Here is a 19,294-nt window from a genome sequence, read left to right on the forward strand (position 1 = left end):
ACTACTACTACTGCTATCACACTACTGCATAACTGTTACATTTACTATTAACAACTATTGCCGTTACTAAACAAAACTAACAAACTGTTACGACGATATTCCTGTTCTCTATCAAATAAAAATAAAAAGAAGAAGAAGAAGAAAAAGAAGAAGAGAAATAATTTGATGTTTATTTCTGATCTTTATCGGGACTTTACCGTAATATAAATTTTTTTGTCTATCTTTCTTCTTCTTCTTTCGTTTCGTTTTGTTTAGTTTCGTTTCGTTTTTTTCCTTTTTTCTTTTTTCTTACTTACTTACACGATCTCTCACAAGGGGTGACCTTGAAGTACTTGGAACATCTTTGAATCGACCTCAACAACAACAACGACGACGACGACGAGGACGACGATGTCTTCTACGTCGTCCTTGTGGTTTCGATCTTCTCGAAGAAGTTGAACACAACCAAATACCAAGAAAAAGAAAAAGGACGACGACGAAGAGGAAGAAGAAGAAGAAGAAGAAGAAGAAGAAGAAGAAGAAGAAGAAGAAGAAGAAGAAGAAGAAGAAGAAGAAGAAGAAGAAGAAGAAGAAGAAGAAGAAGAAGAAGAAGAAGAAGAAGAAGAAGAAGAAGAAGAAGAAGAAGAAGAAGAAGAAGAAGAAGAAGAAGAAGAAGAAGAAGAAGAAGAAGAAGAAGAAGAAGAAGAAGAAGAAGAAGAAGAAGAAGTAGAAGAAGTAGAAGAAGAAGAAGCCAGGTGAAAACCGCAAGGTCGAACTGATGCCAAAAAAAGAAATAAAAAAAAAAGAAAAAAAATTACGCTATCTCATTTCTTCTCTTTCCCTCTCTCTCTCTCTCTCTCTCTTTCTTTCTTTCTTTCTTTCTTTCTTTCTTTCTTCCTCTTTCTGCTTTCCTCTCCTTTTTCTTTCTCTTTATCTTTCTCCCGTATTTTCCATACCAACATAAAAGGACTCAACAACCTGTTGTACTCGAGATCGTGCATTTTATCCAAAAGAGAAAAGAGAAAGTCAATGAGAATGAAAAAATAAAAAATAAAAATGAAAATAATAATAAAAAATAAAATTGTAAATATATATATATACACTTATATGTATATATATATTTATATATATATATATATGTATTATATCTATATATAATATCGCCCAAAACGGGCGTACTAAAGTGGTACCCAGCTGATGTTACGATATTATCTCTGAAAAGATAAAATCGTTTAACATGCCGGATCTCATGATCGAGAGAATTTTCTTTAACGCGTTACTTTCCTCCCATCCCCACCCTTCCCTATCACCCTCCCCTTTCCCATTAAAATCCCTCATTTTCCTATCATCGATATCATCATCATCATTATCATTATCATCATCATATATATATATGTGTATATGTTTATATATATATATATGTATATATACGTGTTTGTGTATCATTTTTAATTTTGCTTTTTTTGTTTCGTTTTTATTTTATTCATACCCATTATCGACCTCCGTACTAATTCTTTTTTCGACACAGACACAAAAAGAGAACCCACATATACAGAACCATACGAACAAAATAGCAGCACAGAGATAAACAGATATATGGGGAAGCTTTCTAATTAGTTTTTAATTGGGACGACGAAGTGAAGAAAACGATCGTTCGGACGGATTCGCACGTAGAAAAAGACGGAGGTCGTTTCTAATATATGTGTGTGTATATATATATATATATGTATGTATGTATATATACACATATCTATTATATGTAACCCTGTTTGTCTTTCTACCCTTTGTTTTTTTTATTTTATCTCCCTCTCTCCTACCCCCTTTTTACCCTTTTCCTTCAAATACGAACTAACTTGTGTTATTCGTTTTTTGTTCGTTTGCATTGTATTGTATCGTATTTGTTTTGTATTTCTTTTTTCTTTTTTACTTGTTTTTCGTGTCTTTCTTATCCCTTTATCTTCTTTCCTTTTCTTTCCTTCCCTTCCTTCTTTTCTTCTTTCTTTTTTTTCAAAGACAGTAAGGATGACAAAATTGATAAACCAGTCTCTGGCTACGTTCAGTTTTCTTCATGATACCCTTTTTGTAATATTGCCTAATACTACGGCTAAGCTTGTCGTAATTCATCGCAGGACGATTCTTACGTTTACCCCAAAGCCTAGCAACCCTAACCGAGTCTTCGATTTTGAAAACACCTTTTCCGCGATCCAACCAACGTATACAGGAACCATGGACGCCTGGACTCTGTAGTAGTTCTTTTAGGAATTGCCAAAGGTGAATATGGGAACCACCATTTCGCATTTTACCAGGTGGACTGGTACCATTAACGTTGTTACCTGTTTGACCATTACTGCAATCGTCATCCTCGTCTGAAAGAATTAGTTTTGCCTGAGGACTCACAAAAAAAGAATTTCGAATGTCGTCTCGTGTTATATTTCTTTTTAAATATTTTTTTTTTCCAATATCCAAATTATCGTCGATCATCTTAGTTTCGATCGTAAGCTTCTTTTTCTTTTTTTTTTTTTAATCGAGCAAAATGTATGTGATGTATGTATATGTATATATATATATTTTTTTTCTTTGACATGTCTTACCGTCGGAGAAATCAATTGTACAAGTCGAACCTTTGACGTTGACAGAGTTAACATTGACAACGGCAGAAGACGGAGTAGTTGTTACAGGATTGACCGGTGTTTGTACTACACCAGCTGGACTCCAAGATGCCGCCAATGTATTCCTAGGTGATTCCTCGACCGCGGCTTTCCAAATTTCTAATTGCGCGTGTAACATACCGCCGCACTGAAACGTTATCATAACAAATTCTGTGAGTCAACGATTAGAGAAATTTTTATACACGTACACACTTATATATGTAAATATAATGTTCCAAAAAAAGAAAAAAAAGAAAATGTCAGGGTGGTTATGAAATCTAGCGATTAAATTTTCTTTGTAAAACGAGATAGATCAATTTCGCTTCAATGATTAGATGAGGGTTAACGAGTACTTATCATAAATTTATTCGCTAGATTTCTTTTCTAAAAAGGCTGAAGGACTCAACTCTTTTTCAAAAATGATGAAATTGATATTGAATAACGATATACGGGTCAAGTGGATTATCGTTCGAAAGATTTTCTAATTCTTTTTTTATGATAATACTGTATGTTTTTTTTTTACTTTACTTTTTTTTTTTTTTTAATTTAGTTAAATTTAATTTAATTCTCGAATAAATCGAGTTTCAGAATGTTCGAACGTAAGAACGATATTTGTTAGGAAATCTACGGAGGGTAAAATAAAATATTATCGAGCTTCGTAACCAAATATATATATATATATATATATATATATATATATATATACTTCTTGCACAAAATATCTCTAACGATATCGCAACTATAAAAACCTAAAGAAATTCAAACCTAACAATACAAACCAAGATAATCCTGTCGATGACCGATCGATCGTTCCAACGGAAACTTATTTAATAAAAAACCTCGTAAATTACGACGAGTAATCGAACGATTCGTTTAAACTCAAATCTAATATTTAAATATCAATCAAACAAAAAGAAAAAAAGAAAGAATGCGACAAAGAAGACACAAGAAAGAAATAGAAGGAGAAATAGAATGAAGATACAAACAAGAAGTGAAGAAAAGAAAGAAAAAAGGGGAAGGTGGATGAGAAAAAAAGAGATTAATAGAGAAGAAGATTCAAAAGAAATAAAAGATCGAAAAATACGGAAGGAAATAACTAAGAGACACGCGTTAGAATTCCTTATTGGAGTCTGTAGGCCGTTGCTCTTAGCTTGAACTAGCGTTGTGGCTTTTGAGAGAAAGAGAGAAGAGAAAGCGGCTTGTTGTTCGCGATGTTACTGAAGTTAGGTGAAAGAAGAGGATGAGGAGAAGAAAGAGAAGGAGGTGAAGGAGAAGGAGGAGAAGGAGGAGAAGGAGGAGGAGGAGAAAGAGACAGAGAAGGAGAAGAAGAGTTAGTAGGAAAGCTGTGATGTCGATGCGAAGACTCGGGCAAAGCACAGTCAGAAGGCATTCGGGTAACGCCAGAGCCGTTGACCTACTTTTGCGAATCGTTCGAAGAGCTCAACCAATCGGATTGGTCGAGTACGTAGGTAAAGACCAATCGGAAGATACCATACCGAGTCAGAGAAAGAGAAAGAGAGAGAAAGAGAGAGAGAGAGAGAGAGAGAGAGAGAGAGAGAGAGAGCACCTTGGGTGCAGTTATGCGCTCTGCCCTAACAGAGTTTCTTGAGTCAGTGTAAGTAGTAACTGTGTATATGCAAGTATATATATATATGTATATATATGCGAATGTATATGTAAGTAGATATATGTATGGGTGTACCGGTGCATCGATCTCTTTCGAAATCTTCCGCGAATCGATACGAGTACATAGGGAAGCTGTTCTCTTATATATTCGTTGAGAATGTTGACGATGACGACGATTATGATAATGATGATGATGATGATGATGATGATGATCGTTAGGACGATGTAGATCTAATGTATGTTTCGATGAATCAATGCTATAAGAATCTAAGTTGATATATAAGCGATTGGGATTTATTTTTTGGGCAAATGTACAGACTGGATATAGATGAGTGAGTTAGTGAGCGAGTAAGTATTTAGTTGTTATATTATCGAGCAATCTTGATGAGTCAATGTTAAAGAATTTTCGTTGTAATCGATCGAGAACGTTTATCTAGGAATTTTATCAATAAATTGATATAGGTAATAGTTTTCTTTGAATATTTTATTATTATTAATAACGATGATAATGTTGATGATAATGATGGATAATAAAGATCGTAAATAATACGTTAACTCAATACTATCGGTCGAATCGTCTTTCGAAGGATATCTTGCTGATTGATTTTTTTTTCTCTTGCTTTTTAAACATTATTTACAAATATTATAGCAACGAACGAGATGAGTATATTATTAGAGCGTCTCCTGCTTAGTCATGTTGGCTAAGTATTGCACACCACCAGGTACATAAGGAGAGCGCAGATTACACGGAAAGAACGCGCACGGAGACGCACGTTGCTTTCCAGGAAATTCACTTTCACCGGACCTTGTGCCGGCCACGAGAGAACGTTTCTCGACATTGCACTGTTGCTACGAAAGAAGAGAATTGTTCCGATATAATATATAAATGTGTGTGATTGTGTGTGTTTAAATATGTACAAAGAACAATTGTTCTTCGAAAAATATCGATTATGTTACGTACATGTATCATCGATCAGATTCGAGCAAATTTTTCATAATTTTTTATCGTTGTTTCATTTTTTATCTCTTTGTCTCTGGGATAACGGAGGAAAGAGAAAAAGTGAAAAGTGATAAATAAATAGAAAAGAAAGACGATCCGTTTGTCGACTTAAAAATTTAATGGTCAGTTTTGGACTGATAAGACTACGCAGGTCCATAACCTCGTAATATCAACAAGATATTAAAACGTTTACCAGCTAAAAGAAAGAAACCGCGATATATAGAGAGAGAGAACATGTAATTACGAGATCATTCTTTTCTTTGTAAGAATCGATTAGACGGTAACCTCTGTATGACCCTGTAAAAAGTAATCTTGGCAACTTTGATAACGTTAATAAGATTTGATAACTGTACTTTTTCATGCGATTAAAACGAACGAGTTGATGGTCCACGTTCTTTGTATTATTATTATTTTTTTTTCTTTTGCAAAGATAATATCCATCGATAATATCGACTTTAGAAATTTCGAGACTTCTTTTCTTCTTTTTTTTTTTTTTTTTAATCATCTCGCTCGCATCGCAATTCACGGATAACGTTCCTGACGTATATTGTCCAATTCTGCGATCTCGAGAAGAATTCGAAAAAAAAAAAAAGATATTAGATCGCTGCTTCGTTTATCAAGGATTGATATCAAGAAAAAAAAGAAAGAAAAAAGAAATGAAAAAAAAAGATAAAGTTAACTAGCTAAATAGGAAACTATTGCTGTAACAGACGTTGCGAAAGTAAACGACGTTAACAGACAAATTCTTTCTTGGTTTCATTCGTCCGATATTATTATTGCTCGCAGAACGATTCTCCGGTTTTAATAAGATATTTAATTTAATCGATCATATCTTTAAGATCTCTTTAAATTCTTGGAACTCTATTCTTGATTATTTTTTTTTTTAAATAAATTTTTCGATCTGTCGTTGAATCCGAGGATCCGAGATTACGCGTGGATTAAGATTCGCGATCGATATTAAAAAAAAAAAAAAAAGAAGAAGAAGAAGAAGAAGAAGAAGAAACGACAACAAAAATTAATAATCAACATTAAGAACAAAACGATTAAATAAAAAATAAGAAGAATGAACAAACGACAACGAGAGTACACGTTGCTAAAGTGGCCTAGGTTAACAGGCAAATATTTTTCTTTTTTAATCTCTTTCGTAAAACGATTTCCTGGATTTAGAGGTAAAATAATCGTTTCTACGAATCGCCATAAAAATTTCACTTTGTTAGAATAAGTCTCAAGTTCCAATCAAGTTACGTCTCATTCGAACGGAATTTTTGGATGAGTTTTGAAGGTTGCCCTAAAGATACGACGAGGATTGCTCGTAACGGTACTCCGATGAAAGTTCTTGGTATTTTTTAATTCTCCTTTTAAATTCTTTCAGAAAAGAAACATCTCTTCCTCCCTTACCTGCGGTGCTCTTTGACAGAACTCTTCCTCAGTTAGGGATGCCAAAGTTGCGCCATCCACGTTGAAACTTTCCAAGGGCACCGAAGGTAATTGCAATTGTCTTCTTGCCCATTGCACCCAAGCAGCAACGTCGGCAGCACTCCAACGTCTAGGTTCTAAACGATAAATCAAAACATTTTCGACGAATCGTATTAAAAAAGAAAAGACAATATCATTTCTCGGAAATTACAATAAAACGATCGAGAATCGATATTGATTTATCGATCGATCGAATTTTTCGGAAATTCTTTGAATCGTTATTTCTGATGATTCTACGATTTAGATTTAAATATTAGTATTAGTTTCAATGATAATAATGACAAATTATTTTTTTATCGAAAACATACTAAACAATTGTTTCTATTTTAAATTTAATATCATTGATGAAAGACAGATATATATATATATATATATATATATATATATATATATATATATATATGTATATATATGTCTGTTGGTTTTGAAATATTATGAAACATAATAAATAAATAATATCAAAAATAAAACCAATCTGAAAGATCAAGCCAATTTTGAATAAAAATTAGAACTTGGTTAGAAACGGGTCACTCCTGATACCGAGCATTGATAATACCTCGAAAAAATGATACGTGAACTTAGTTTCATAATCTCGAAAGTAAAAAAAAACAAGGAGAGAAAAAAAAGAAAAAGATAAAAATAGAAATAGAAATAGATAGAGTTAGACAGACAGAGAGAGAGAGAGAGAGAGAGAAAGAAAAAAAAAGAGATAGAAAGATACAAACAAGTAGTTTCGTAGTAGTTCTATCAGTATACGACGTAAAATATGAACGGAAAGTGTAGTGACCTTGAAGAGAGAACCGAAATTTCGTAACCTCAACGTGAAAGCACACAAGTATCTGGCGCGTGACTAGGTAATTTATTCGAAACGTGACATCATATTGTGCCTCTGAGAACGAACTAATAGGGTAACCGGTCGCGTGCATCGAAAAGATTTCACGAGGAGACTCTCTCACTGGTTAACTAGTTAGCCATTTAGCTAGCTAACGTAGCTAAGCCAACCAGCTAGTCTGGTAAACAACTTACGTTAGCTAGCTTAGCTAAGCTAAGCTACATAGGTAACCATAAGTTAAGAATCCTCGCCCGCGGCAAGGTAGCGAGTGGACTCGATCGATCGATCGATCGATCGATCGGTCGGTCGGTCGATCGGTAGATCATATGTGATCATTAAATAAATACTTTTGAACAGCCTGATAATTCTAATTAATAGTCAAGGATATATCTTATTATATACGAATGGTATTTATTTACTTCCTCTTTTTTTCTCTTTCTTTTTTTTTTCTCCTATCGCCAACATCGAATTGGTGATATTATTAATAGTTGTAATTCTTTTTCTTTCTTGATGGTTTTATGATCGATTAAAGTGAATCTCATTATACCTCGGTTATGATTTATAAATATCGATAGGTGTTAATAATTACGGAAGTATGTTATATGGTAAAATACGTAAACGGTGAAATGTGTTTTGAGAGAGATCAATGATATTGTCTTATCGAAAGTTATTTAGAAAAGAGATAAAATAAAAGAGAGAACGAGAGAGAGAGAAAGAGAGAGAGAGAGAGAGAGAGAGATAGTGAAAGTTTGATCAACTCACCAGGATGAATACCCAAAGCAACGCAAGTATTGTCAAAGTCCTTCTGTAGTTGTTGAATCGCAAGGCTAAGGACTGGTTCAATCTGTTCTCTTGCCAGATCACCGACACATTCACCAGACTCCATGTCCTCGACGAAACCAGTACCAACTCCACCAAGATCTACCGGTCTCAAATTGTATTTCCTTTGAAAGCTCGTATCGCGTAATACCTCACGAAGTAATTGATGATCACTTTTCTCAGTATCCTTGAACAATTCTTCTTCCTTCTCGAGTGGATTGCTCCTTGTTAAGTCCTGGTGCCTCTCTATTTTTGGTTGATTGATTTTAGTCGATGAACTTTGTTGATGGAGATTGTTGATGAAGTCCTTTCTGACACCTTTGAAGAGTAACTCGCGTAATGGCGACGTGCTTTCGTACTCGATAGGTCCTGGCGAGGACGAAGCAGTCGACGATGACGATGACGACGAGGATGATGACGATGACGACAACGACGATGACGATAACGCTAACGATAACGATAACGAAGATGAAGAAGAAGAAGAAGAAGAAGAAGAGGAAGAAGAGGAAGATGACGATGACGACGATGATGACGATGATGACGATGACGACGACGATGACGACGAGGAGGATGAGGAGGAAGAAGGAGAGTTACTGCAAACACTGTTGGTAGCTGAACGTGGCTCCTCCTTGAAAAGAATCTCTTTGAGCAAGGGATGTTGACCTTGGACTGTACTGGTGTCCTCTTTCTTAGCAAAAAAATCAGCGTCCAAGCTATTGTAAATGTCCTCCTCGGTTCTAGGCGGTGTACAAGGTACCGTGCAATCCGTCGAATCTTCACGATATCCTAGACTCTCGGCCAAGAGTCTGGAAATATTGAACAGTACGATATCTATCTAATTATCTTTTGATATTCAACATGGCACTTGTTAATTTCGTATCTAGAGATTATTAGTAATTATTTAACGACACTCGATTATGATCGATCATTTTTTTTTTATTTTTTATTTTTCTATTTATTTATTTATTTTTTTTGTTTACCTGGATTCTTGAAGAATTGCAAGCAGGTCGAGACTCTTCTCTCTTTTGATCGGTTGTTTGCTCGATGGGGGTTCAGGACTGGTCGGATAAAATTGTGCACTTTGGGGACTTCTTGGTACGTAATAAGGACTCGTTGGATATCCTGGTGAATTTTCGTGTGAATAATTTGGCGACAATGGTAACTCGCAGGGTCCGGTACCGGTATATGCCGGACTTGGATAATTTGTCGTCGTTGTTGTTGTTGTTGTTATTTTTTGAGTCTGCGTTATCGGTGAACAAGGACGTGGCGAGCAAGCTTCCTGTTTTATCTGGGTTGGCTTTAAATTGTTCTGACCATTACCACCGATCCCGTAATCATCAGGAAGAAGAGACAAATCGAATTGAAAGGTACTGTAATCGAACGACGGCGAATAGCCAGCCGCTGAAGGCACTGTTTGCGGCATCTGAAAAACCATCAAATGATTTTTATATCTTATAATTGACTTTTTATCTGTGATTAATGTTTATTTATCTGAATGCGTTAAACTTTTAATTGCTTGCGTTTAAAACAATTCATGATCGGCTCTCAACTTATTCAAAACTGAAAAAAGTTAATTGATTTCTTAATTCACTTCTCTTTCTTTCATCTTTGAATATAAATATATAAACTGGTGACTCCAGGTCTACCAGTCTTTTTTTTTTTTTTTAAATATTTTATTTATATTATAATTCGAATCGAATTTGGTATTGTTATATATGTATTGAATCGTGATATCATTAGAAACGGATATATTTGGCTGTAGTATCGTTGCAAACGAATGTAAGAGATTGCAAAATCCTGTTTATGTTCCTTATTTTGTTATTATATAGAGGGGAATCGATTTCACCACGATAACGCGTTTCTCGTAAATGTCTTTCATATTTGATGACTTTTAAAAAGAGAGATTAACAGGGAACCTTCTCTCTCTATTTCTCTCTTCTTGCTTGTCTGTCTCTAGGTTCGAAATAATTCTTTAGTTGTTCTTGTTCGAGTTAAGGGCCTCGTTTATCTACCATACCTTGTCTCTTTATTGCTTACCTCGAGCGACAGGACACGAGTTTTAGATTTATTATGGTTCAATTCTTTAGAAGGAAATGATCCTAATCAATCTTGCGAATATATATCTATATCTATATATATATATATACATATACATATATATCAAAGACATATGTATCTATAATATGTATATACATACATATATGTATATATTTGATATATACTTACATTCATCAGAATTAACAAAACTGAATAAATCTATACATACCACCCGTATAAAAATATTTCATAATACACACGTACATAATGCAATACTATTATACATTAACCACCAATTATACATTAACGAACCAATTAATATACATACATACGCGCACATAACGAACTACATACATAAATATACAAACATAACCAAAAAAAAAAAAATGAAACAAAATCGAATACTGACAGAAAAGAAAACAAAAATTGTCCACACTTTCTCGAAATTCATCGTCGTACAAATCCATCCCGAAACAAACTTAAAACATTTCGCTGTATATAAAAAGAGGTAAATGATGACGACGATGATAATAACGACGACAATGACGACGACGACGACGACGACGACGACGATGATGATGATGATGATGATGATCAAAATGATGACGATGATAACGACGATGATACTGGTATTGATGAACGTGGTACTAAGTGACGATGGTAGCAAGCAAGGGGAGGGTATTAGATTTATGCGTTAACGCTGATGATACGATGTTAGCACAACGCCATCGTGCTAAGGAGAATATCAAGATGAAAATGAACACAGTTTGTTAGCCAAAGGAAGAAGAGGGGCCCGAAAGGTAGTAGAGTGGGCCTCTTAGTAGTGGGGGTGATGTAGTCGAGTTGGAAGAAGGTAGAGTGAGGGTGTAAGAGGTAAGGGTGTAAGGAGGGAGGGGGTAAAGTTAAAGGCCCATTTATCTCTCAACGCGTTTATTGCCTGTCGCACGAGCGCGTCTGACCTCGCGCCTCGTTTCTCTCTCTTTCTCTCTCTATTTTTTTTTCTTTTTTTTTTCTCTCTCTCTCTTTCTCTATCTGTCTCTCTCTCTGTCGCACATACAAAGAAACCTGGCGTTAAATCAATTTCATTGCTTCTTTTATTTTAATTCGTTTCGTCGATTGAAATCGTTGTTCATAATTTCTTTCTTCGTTTTCTTTTTTGTAATATTTTTCTTTCTTTCTGTCTCTATCTATCTTCTTTCTCTTTATCTCGTAATTCCTCGATACCGTTATCTCTGATAGCTGATCTTTCGCGAGTTGTTTTCTTTTTTCTTACTTTTTAGCGATTCCTTTTCCTCTTCTTTTTTAATTATTTATTTTCTTCCTCCCTCTCTCTCTCTCTTTCTTTCTTTCTTTGTCTCTCGTTCTCTTTTCTTTTTTCTTTTTCTTTCTCTTATTTCTTCTTTTCTTTTTTTTTTTAAACAATGCAACCATCTTTATTATCTATTATCTTATCGCTTTTTTCTCTTTATATTACGATACCTCGTTATTTGGCAAAAATCGTCGATAATCGTACACCCCACGCGTCCAAAGCAATATGTATTATTTATAGATATACATACACATACATACATACATATATATGTATGTATACAAAGTATGTATGAATAAATGTATATATATAATACATACATACATACATATATATATGAAAAATGTAAGAAAGCAAAGTACCCAACCCTTTTTTCCAAAGTATCGCCAGAAGGGACGGAAAAGGGCAAGCATATTCGCGTACTATATATCTATATATCTAGATTTCTATATATATATATACATATACAAATATACATACACACACGCATACATATATATATATATATATCTATCTTTCTCTTAGTGTGGTGCACCTTAAGGGCCCATTTGTCTTTCGGTGTGTTTATTGCCCGTCGTGTGTTTGACCTCGCATCAGTTTGTTACGCTTTGTAAGCCCATTACAACGTTCCCAGTGCATCTTCCCTACCATATCTCTCTCTCTCTCTCTCTCTTTCTCTCTCTCTCTCTCTCTCTCTTTTTCTATCTCTATCTATCTCTATTTCTCTCTCTCTCTCTCTCTCTCTCTCCCTCTCAGGCGGGGTCGCGTCTGACATTTTGACGTAGTGCCCTGCAAAGGTCGACGCGAAATAAACGATTATACCAACACAACGAGACTCGTGGCATCTTGCAAGACTCTTGACTCTTCTTCTGTCTTGTAGAAAGAGAAAGAGAGAGAAAGAGAGAGAGAGAGAAAGAGAGAGAGAGAGAGATACTCGTAAAGACTCGATGGACCCCATAGTCTTACATATACACTACATTGTAAAACCTTTACAAATATATAATACATACATTTATAGAGTTTACTATCGCGAATGTAACAACATGGGAACAAAAGAAGCAGCTTCTATGCATTTAGAATTCTATTTCATTCGATAGTCTGTTTCATCTTATCCATATTTACCTATTATTCATTATCCTTTATCCATTTATCCTTCTTTCTCTTTCTTTCTCTCTCTCTCTCTATCCCATCCATACCATGTTCTTTCTATATATATATATATGTATATATATTTCTTTCAAATAAACGTTCAGATAATTTTTATAATCTATGTTTACGAAAATTTAAGCGTTGTTACGGGTTACTTTGCGTTTCTTTTATTTTTATTATTTCTTTTTATTCCGTTTCTTATCTATCGTAATATCGTTTTACTTTGTATCCACTGTTCCGCGGTTTTAATTAATTTCGTTTTATTTCCTTCTATTTCGTTCTTTACATCTATCGTAATCTATATTATTTTTGTTTCGATTTTATTTATCTTTTATAATGGCATTTTTATATTTCAAAAGAACCAAGGAATTTAAATCTGATCGATGATGTGTAAGAGATAGAAAGAGAAAAAGAGAGATTGTGAGAGAAATCAATTGTAGATTGTTACATATGTATCTTCTTTTTTATATATAATATTATCTATCCATTTATTTACACATTCAATATTTTATTGTTTTTTCCTTTTTGATGAAGTTTGATATCCGATGAAAATAAATTGTGTTCTTTCTCTTCTTCTCCTTCTTCTTCTTTTTTTCTTTGTTTTTTATTTTTCCTTCTTTTCTTCTTCTTATCATTTTTTCTTTCTTTGGGAGACCAGTTTTATTGACGTCATCAGGCAATCGAAACGATGCAGTATCTTATATTGAATTTCATCGGTGAGCCGATCAAGAGTAAATCTTGTATTAACTGTCGATTCCGAATAAAGATAAGAAATCGTTTAGAATCGTTTTAATTTCGATCGGAAATAATTTGACAGAAAATTTAATCGAAATTGTATATATACGTTCTTTTATATATCGATGATCTTTATCGATCTTAAGATTTTAAGAGATATCATATTTAAAATGGAGTAGGTGGATGTGACGACGATTATAAATCCGTAACCTAAATTCATCTATATTAGATTTTCTTCGCACAAGCTGAATAAATATACCAAAAATACGAATCGTGTTTTATAGATTTGTCTCTCTCTATATGTATGTGTGTGTGTGTGTGTGTGTATTTATCTCACTCTTTTACTCTAATACGTCATCGCGATCGAATTTTTATTTATTTATTTATTTTTTATCTTAATACAAAATAAATAAATAATTTTATATTACCTATTAAAATATTATAGATCGTAATATTTATCTTAAGAATATACTAATTAATTATCCATAATATTTATCTTTAGAAAGATATATATATATACATATATATAATATATACAAAAAATGAGTTGTTAATAATTAATAAAAAAACAGAAAAAGAGAGGCAAAGAGAGAGAGAGAGAGAGAGAGAGAGAGAGAGAGAGAGGTATGAAACAAGAACAAAAAAAGACAAAATAAAAGTATGTAAAATAATTATATAGATATACGAAGTAACTCTTTTAAAATAACGGGATTATCATTAAACGAGTAAAATGTTGCAATAAACGATGTTGAACTTTGTGCCGTTCGCCATGACATTTTCGTAGAAATTAAATCGTAACGATAAAGTGAGAACGATTAAAAAAATGTTAATTAAATAAATAATATTCTGACTTTTATGTTATATAAAATATATAATATAATACTTGTAATATTCAAACACAAAACTGTATGTAAATGATCATTACATTTATTATATTGAATAATATATTACACATTATAATATATATATATATATATATATATATATTATTAATATTAATATATGGTAAGCAGAATAATATTATATAAGCAATAATACTTTGTATATCAAATATTTATATATCATATTCTATAATATATTCATTACCACAGTATACCTTATTACTATTTATTTAAATATTACTTCTTATTACACACATGTATATATGTATATATATATTTATCATAATAATCTCTGCAGTAAAATGATCGATAAAAAAAAAATCACACGATCTATTCACCCACTATAATAATAATTATTATTATTACTATATTTGTTATACAAAATTGATAGAACAAAACAAAGAAAAAAAGAAAAGAAAATAGAAAAAAAAACTAAGAGAATAACACTAAATAAATTATTCGATAGAAAATTATTATTATATTACTCGGTGTTATATTCGGTGATGTTAAAGCTAATCTTGGAGCCCGAGTTCTTATACAGTTACGATACCGTACGATGTCGATCGGTTACGCATTCGAGTCATCCTACTTTGAATACAAAGAATAAGAAAGAAAGAAAAAGACAGAGATACTCATATACATAGACAGAAGGTGACAGAAAAGCAAACAGGAAGAGAAGAGAGAGAGAGAGAGAGAGAGAGAGAGAGAGAACTCGAATGAAATATATTTAAATGATATCGGATTACATTGTTCGTAAATGTTTTATGAAAATTCGATCGTTCTGTATCGTTTGTAAGAAATTAAAAGTAAATAAATTAATGAATGAATTAAAATAAAATTAATTAATTAAAATGAAATAAATTACGATGAAACTCGTGGTGTCCTCGTCCTTTCTTTCTTTCTTTTTTTATTTATTTTTTTTTTTTTTTATTTCTCTCACCTCTTCCCATCTCATGAAGTTTCGTATTGAAGTGACGATTGAAGATAAAAAAGAAGAGGAAGAGAAGGAAAAGAAGTTAATAGATCTACCTATTTCTATTTCTCAATTCTATTTCTATTTGTATTCCTTTTATTTTTTTTTCTTTTTTGCTTTTCGTGTTTTCCTCGATCGAAGTTTTAAAATTCGGAGGAAGTTTTTTTTTGTTTCTTTCTTTTTCTTTTTCGTTCGATCGATTAGTTCGTTGACCTTGGTAAGAACCAAAGAGCACGCGAGGTTCAAGGTCAACGCACTTATTCGCGATTCGTAGGACGATATCAGCCGATCCTTCTTGAACCTTTCGAAAGGATTACTCTGATATGTCATTTTTGTTCTACCTTCGTCATTGCATTAGTCTTATCTAGTTTCTTTTCTCTTAAGAGAGAAAGAGAATGAGATATTTAATGAACTCGTGATTCTTCTATGAATGTTTAATACGTATGCATTTTTAATTATTTCATTGTTTAATTAAAAAAAAAGAAAATCAAACCTATATTCTAAATTTAATTATATCTAAAATTTGAATTCCGTCTATGTACATGTGTGGATGTGTGCGTGCGTGTGAATTGAATTGAATTAAAATTGAATTCAATATCGAAAATTACATAATGTTAAGATATGAAATTTCTTTATAATAAAATATGATTATAATATAATATATGTGTGTGTGTGTGTGTACATATATTTTGTACTATTATATTAAATCTAATATTATTATTATTATTATTATTAATTTCATACAATAATTTAATATGCTAAATATCATGATAACAATATTAAATTTATTACTATTAAAAATATCATATTGTATAATAAATTAAAAAAGAAATATATACACACGCATACACACACACATATATATATATACATAAATAAATGTATTAGAGTATCGCTATCATTTATATAATATTTTTATCATTATTACTATTATTATTTTATATATATACAGAACAATCAACCTTGAAATTATAATCGTGATTAAAAAATAAATTCATAGAGCTATCCAAGACAATTCAAAAATACTCATTCATGGAATATTTATAGTAAGACAAGGTCGAGACTTATGCAAGCCGATAAACACAAACAAACAAACAAATAAAAAAAAAAACAAAGAAAAAAACAAACAAGAATTCAAACAAATAAGTAAACGTGCAAGTATGCAATAGAAGAATTTCTTTTTTCGTACTTTTATCTCTCTCTCTCTCTCTCTATTTCTCTATTTCTCTGTCATATACGCATACATACACGCATACAAACGCATCAATATACACACGTACGCAAATATATATGATAGTAACAATAGATCGACGTAAATTAGCAAGTAATAGTACTGAGAATATTTATGAGAGGAATTTCCTTGCTAATAATAAACGGAACCGGTGTAGACACGAAGTTCCGTTCGATTCCCATCGCATCCCATTGTAAAAGCTGTAATTAATTCGTTCCAATGCTAAATATGTTTATACATATGTCAAAATGCAATATATATCGTGATTGGACTTACGTACAAATATATATATATATATATATATATATATATATATATGTGCGTGTATGTGTGTATTAGAAAATCGAATCAATTATAATTCTCTATGTCATAATCATCAATTTTACTCCAGATATTTATAAAATAAATACGTATATGCATCATTTTTTATTTATTTGGATCGTGTCATTATACGATATAGTCATTATACGATGAAGATTTGACAATGAAGTTGTCAAATAAGAGATAAAGAGATAGAAAGAAAGAAAGACAGAGAGTACATTTATATTTAATTTTTGTTAATAAAGAAATTTAGAGAGAGAGAGAGAGAGAGAGAAAAGAATGAAAAATATTTATAAGAATACACGGATAATATATATATATATATAAATAATAATAACAATAATAATAATGCATATACATTTATATAAATACGTGAAATAAATAATTATCATATAAACTTTTAAAACGAAATTATGATTAAATAAAAAAAAAAGAAAAAAAGATATGTGCAAATAAAATTAATATGAGGTAACACGTCCCACGCAAATATATTGAACTAGCTAGATCGAGATCAACGAGAGAAAAAATAAAAAATAAAATGAAAAAAGAAAAAAAAAAAAGAAAAAAAAACGAAACGAAGCGATCGCTGTCGATCTCTTCCAACTGGTTTATAACGGTCTCTCGATCTCTACCGAAATAACACACAAGAAAAAGACAGAGAAAGACAGATACAGAAAGAGAGAGAGAAAGAGAGAGACAGAGACAGAGAAAAGGATTTGCGATCGCACGTGCGTACAAGAGGAGATCCTTCGATCCACAAGGTCGATCTTTCGAATAGTAAAAACTCTTTTCGAGCTGTCTCATCTTCGAGAAATATTTTTTTCTTTTTCTTTTTTATTGTACTTCTTTTTCTTTCTTTCTTTCTTTTTTTTTTTTTACTCACAAATCTCGCGACGCTCGAGCAATGGGGAATTAATTTCTATGCGCGCGACAATATTATATATTATATTATATACTCCTTCAAATTTTTTCAAGGCTAATCTCATTTCGATTCTTCTTTCAAGCTCGTGTTTGTAAAAGAAAGAATAGAAAAAAAAGAAGAAAAAGAAAGGAGAGAAAAAAGTTGCAAGAACGTGTGTGTGTGTGTGTGTGTATTTATGTACATGATATAAAAAAAAAATAATCAATGAGGACAAATTATCATTAAGATATTGAGAAGAATTTTTGTTAAAGAATTATTTTTTCATTAATAAACTACATATACACATAATTATATATATATATTGTATATAATAATTATTACTGATAATAGGATCACCGTTTATATATGGATTATATTATTGTTCTAATAAATTTATCTAACAATTTTTTTACATAATTATTATAAAACTATTATGAATCGTACGACTTATATATATGATTTTATATATATATATATATATATATATATATATATATATATATACATCTATATACAGATACATGCGCAGACACTCACATGCACAATCACACACAAACGAAAAGTATTTTAATTTTTTCGATTAGATCGTTACCTGCCATTATTTCTTTGATGATCGATTTTTTTTCCGTTTGCAATAATTATTATCACAAAACTTTAAACGCACGTACAAATATACATATATACATACATACACGCACGAATAATAGATAAAATATATCGTAATGCGGATAACGAAAAAAAATAAATAAATACGATAAATAAACGTTGTTGAAACGAGTACATTAAACGAATTACTATGGATAATAGGATTGTAGATCGAAATGATTCGATTGAAACTCTCGAACGAGACGTACGATATATCGATTCGATACTCGTTCGTGAGAACGCGTGCGTTCTCAACTCCGGCAAAACCACGTGTAACCGCCATGACAGTTGACTAGTATCTAAGATACGATTGTACTCCTCCTCTTCGAACATTTCTCCCCTCCCTCCTCGACAACTTTTAAGTCTGTCTCTCTCTCTCTCTCTCTTTCTTTATCTCTTTTTGTCTTTCTCTTTTTCTCTTTATAATGAGTTTCTTTTTCTTTCTTTTTAATTTTGTTTTTTCTTTTCCTTTCTATTTACTTTTTCTCCTTATTGATCGATCTTCTTCGAATTCGTTTCCGGATAGATTGAATCCAAGTATTTTTATCTAATTTTATTAAATTCAATAAATTTTTTATAAGTTCGATGTATTTGTATTTAATTTTAATTTTATTTGTTTACTTATCTTTTTGTTGATCTAATTTTATTACAACAACTAACCTGTTATTATTTTTCGATTAATTCGATTGAGATTAATGGAAAGTGATAGAGATAGAAATAGAGAGAGAAAGA

At 31.9% G+C, this 19,294-nt stretch overlaps 1 protein-coding gene across 2 annotated transcripts in view; it reads right to left on the reverse strand.

Moving 5' to 3' along the window:
- Nucleotides 1–1,318: 1,318 nt before the first annotated feature.
- LOC127070398 (DNA-binding protein D-ETS-4-like) overlaps nucleotides 1,319–19,294 on the reverse strand; it is a 54,638-nt gene continuing 36,662 nt past the window's right edge. Inside the window, exons 2-6 of one of the 2 annotated variants that reach the window (XM_051008308.1) lie at nucleotides 9,361–9,803; nucleotides 8,324–9,186; nucleotides 6,652–6,806; nucleotides 2,601–2,775; nucleotides 1,319–2,345 (exon numbers count right to left, since the gene is read on the reverse strand). In XM_051008308.1, the coding sequence (XP_050864265.1) occupies nucleotides 1,987–2,345; nucleotides 2,601–2,775; nucleotides 6,652–6,806; nucleotides 8,324–9,186; nucleotides 9,361–9,803 (1,995 nt within the window). In that variant the 3' untranslated portion in view covers nucleotides 1,319–1,986. Of the gene's footprint in view, nucleotides 2,346–2,570; nucleotides 2,776–6,651; nucleotides 6,807–8,323; nucleotides 9,187–9,360; nucleotides 9,804–19,294 lie in introns of both variants that reach the window. The other variant, XM_051008307.1, reaches the window with a different exon arrangement.

This window comes from Vespula vulgaris, chromosome 18, assembly GCF_905475345.1.
Source record: "Vespula vulgaris chromosome 18, iyVesVulg1.1, whole genome shotgun sequence".
Lineage (NCBI taxonomy): Eukaryota > Metazoa > Arthropoda > Insecta > Hymenoptera > Vespidae > Vespula > Vespula vulgaris.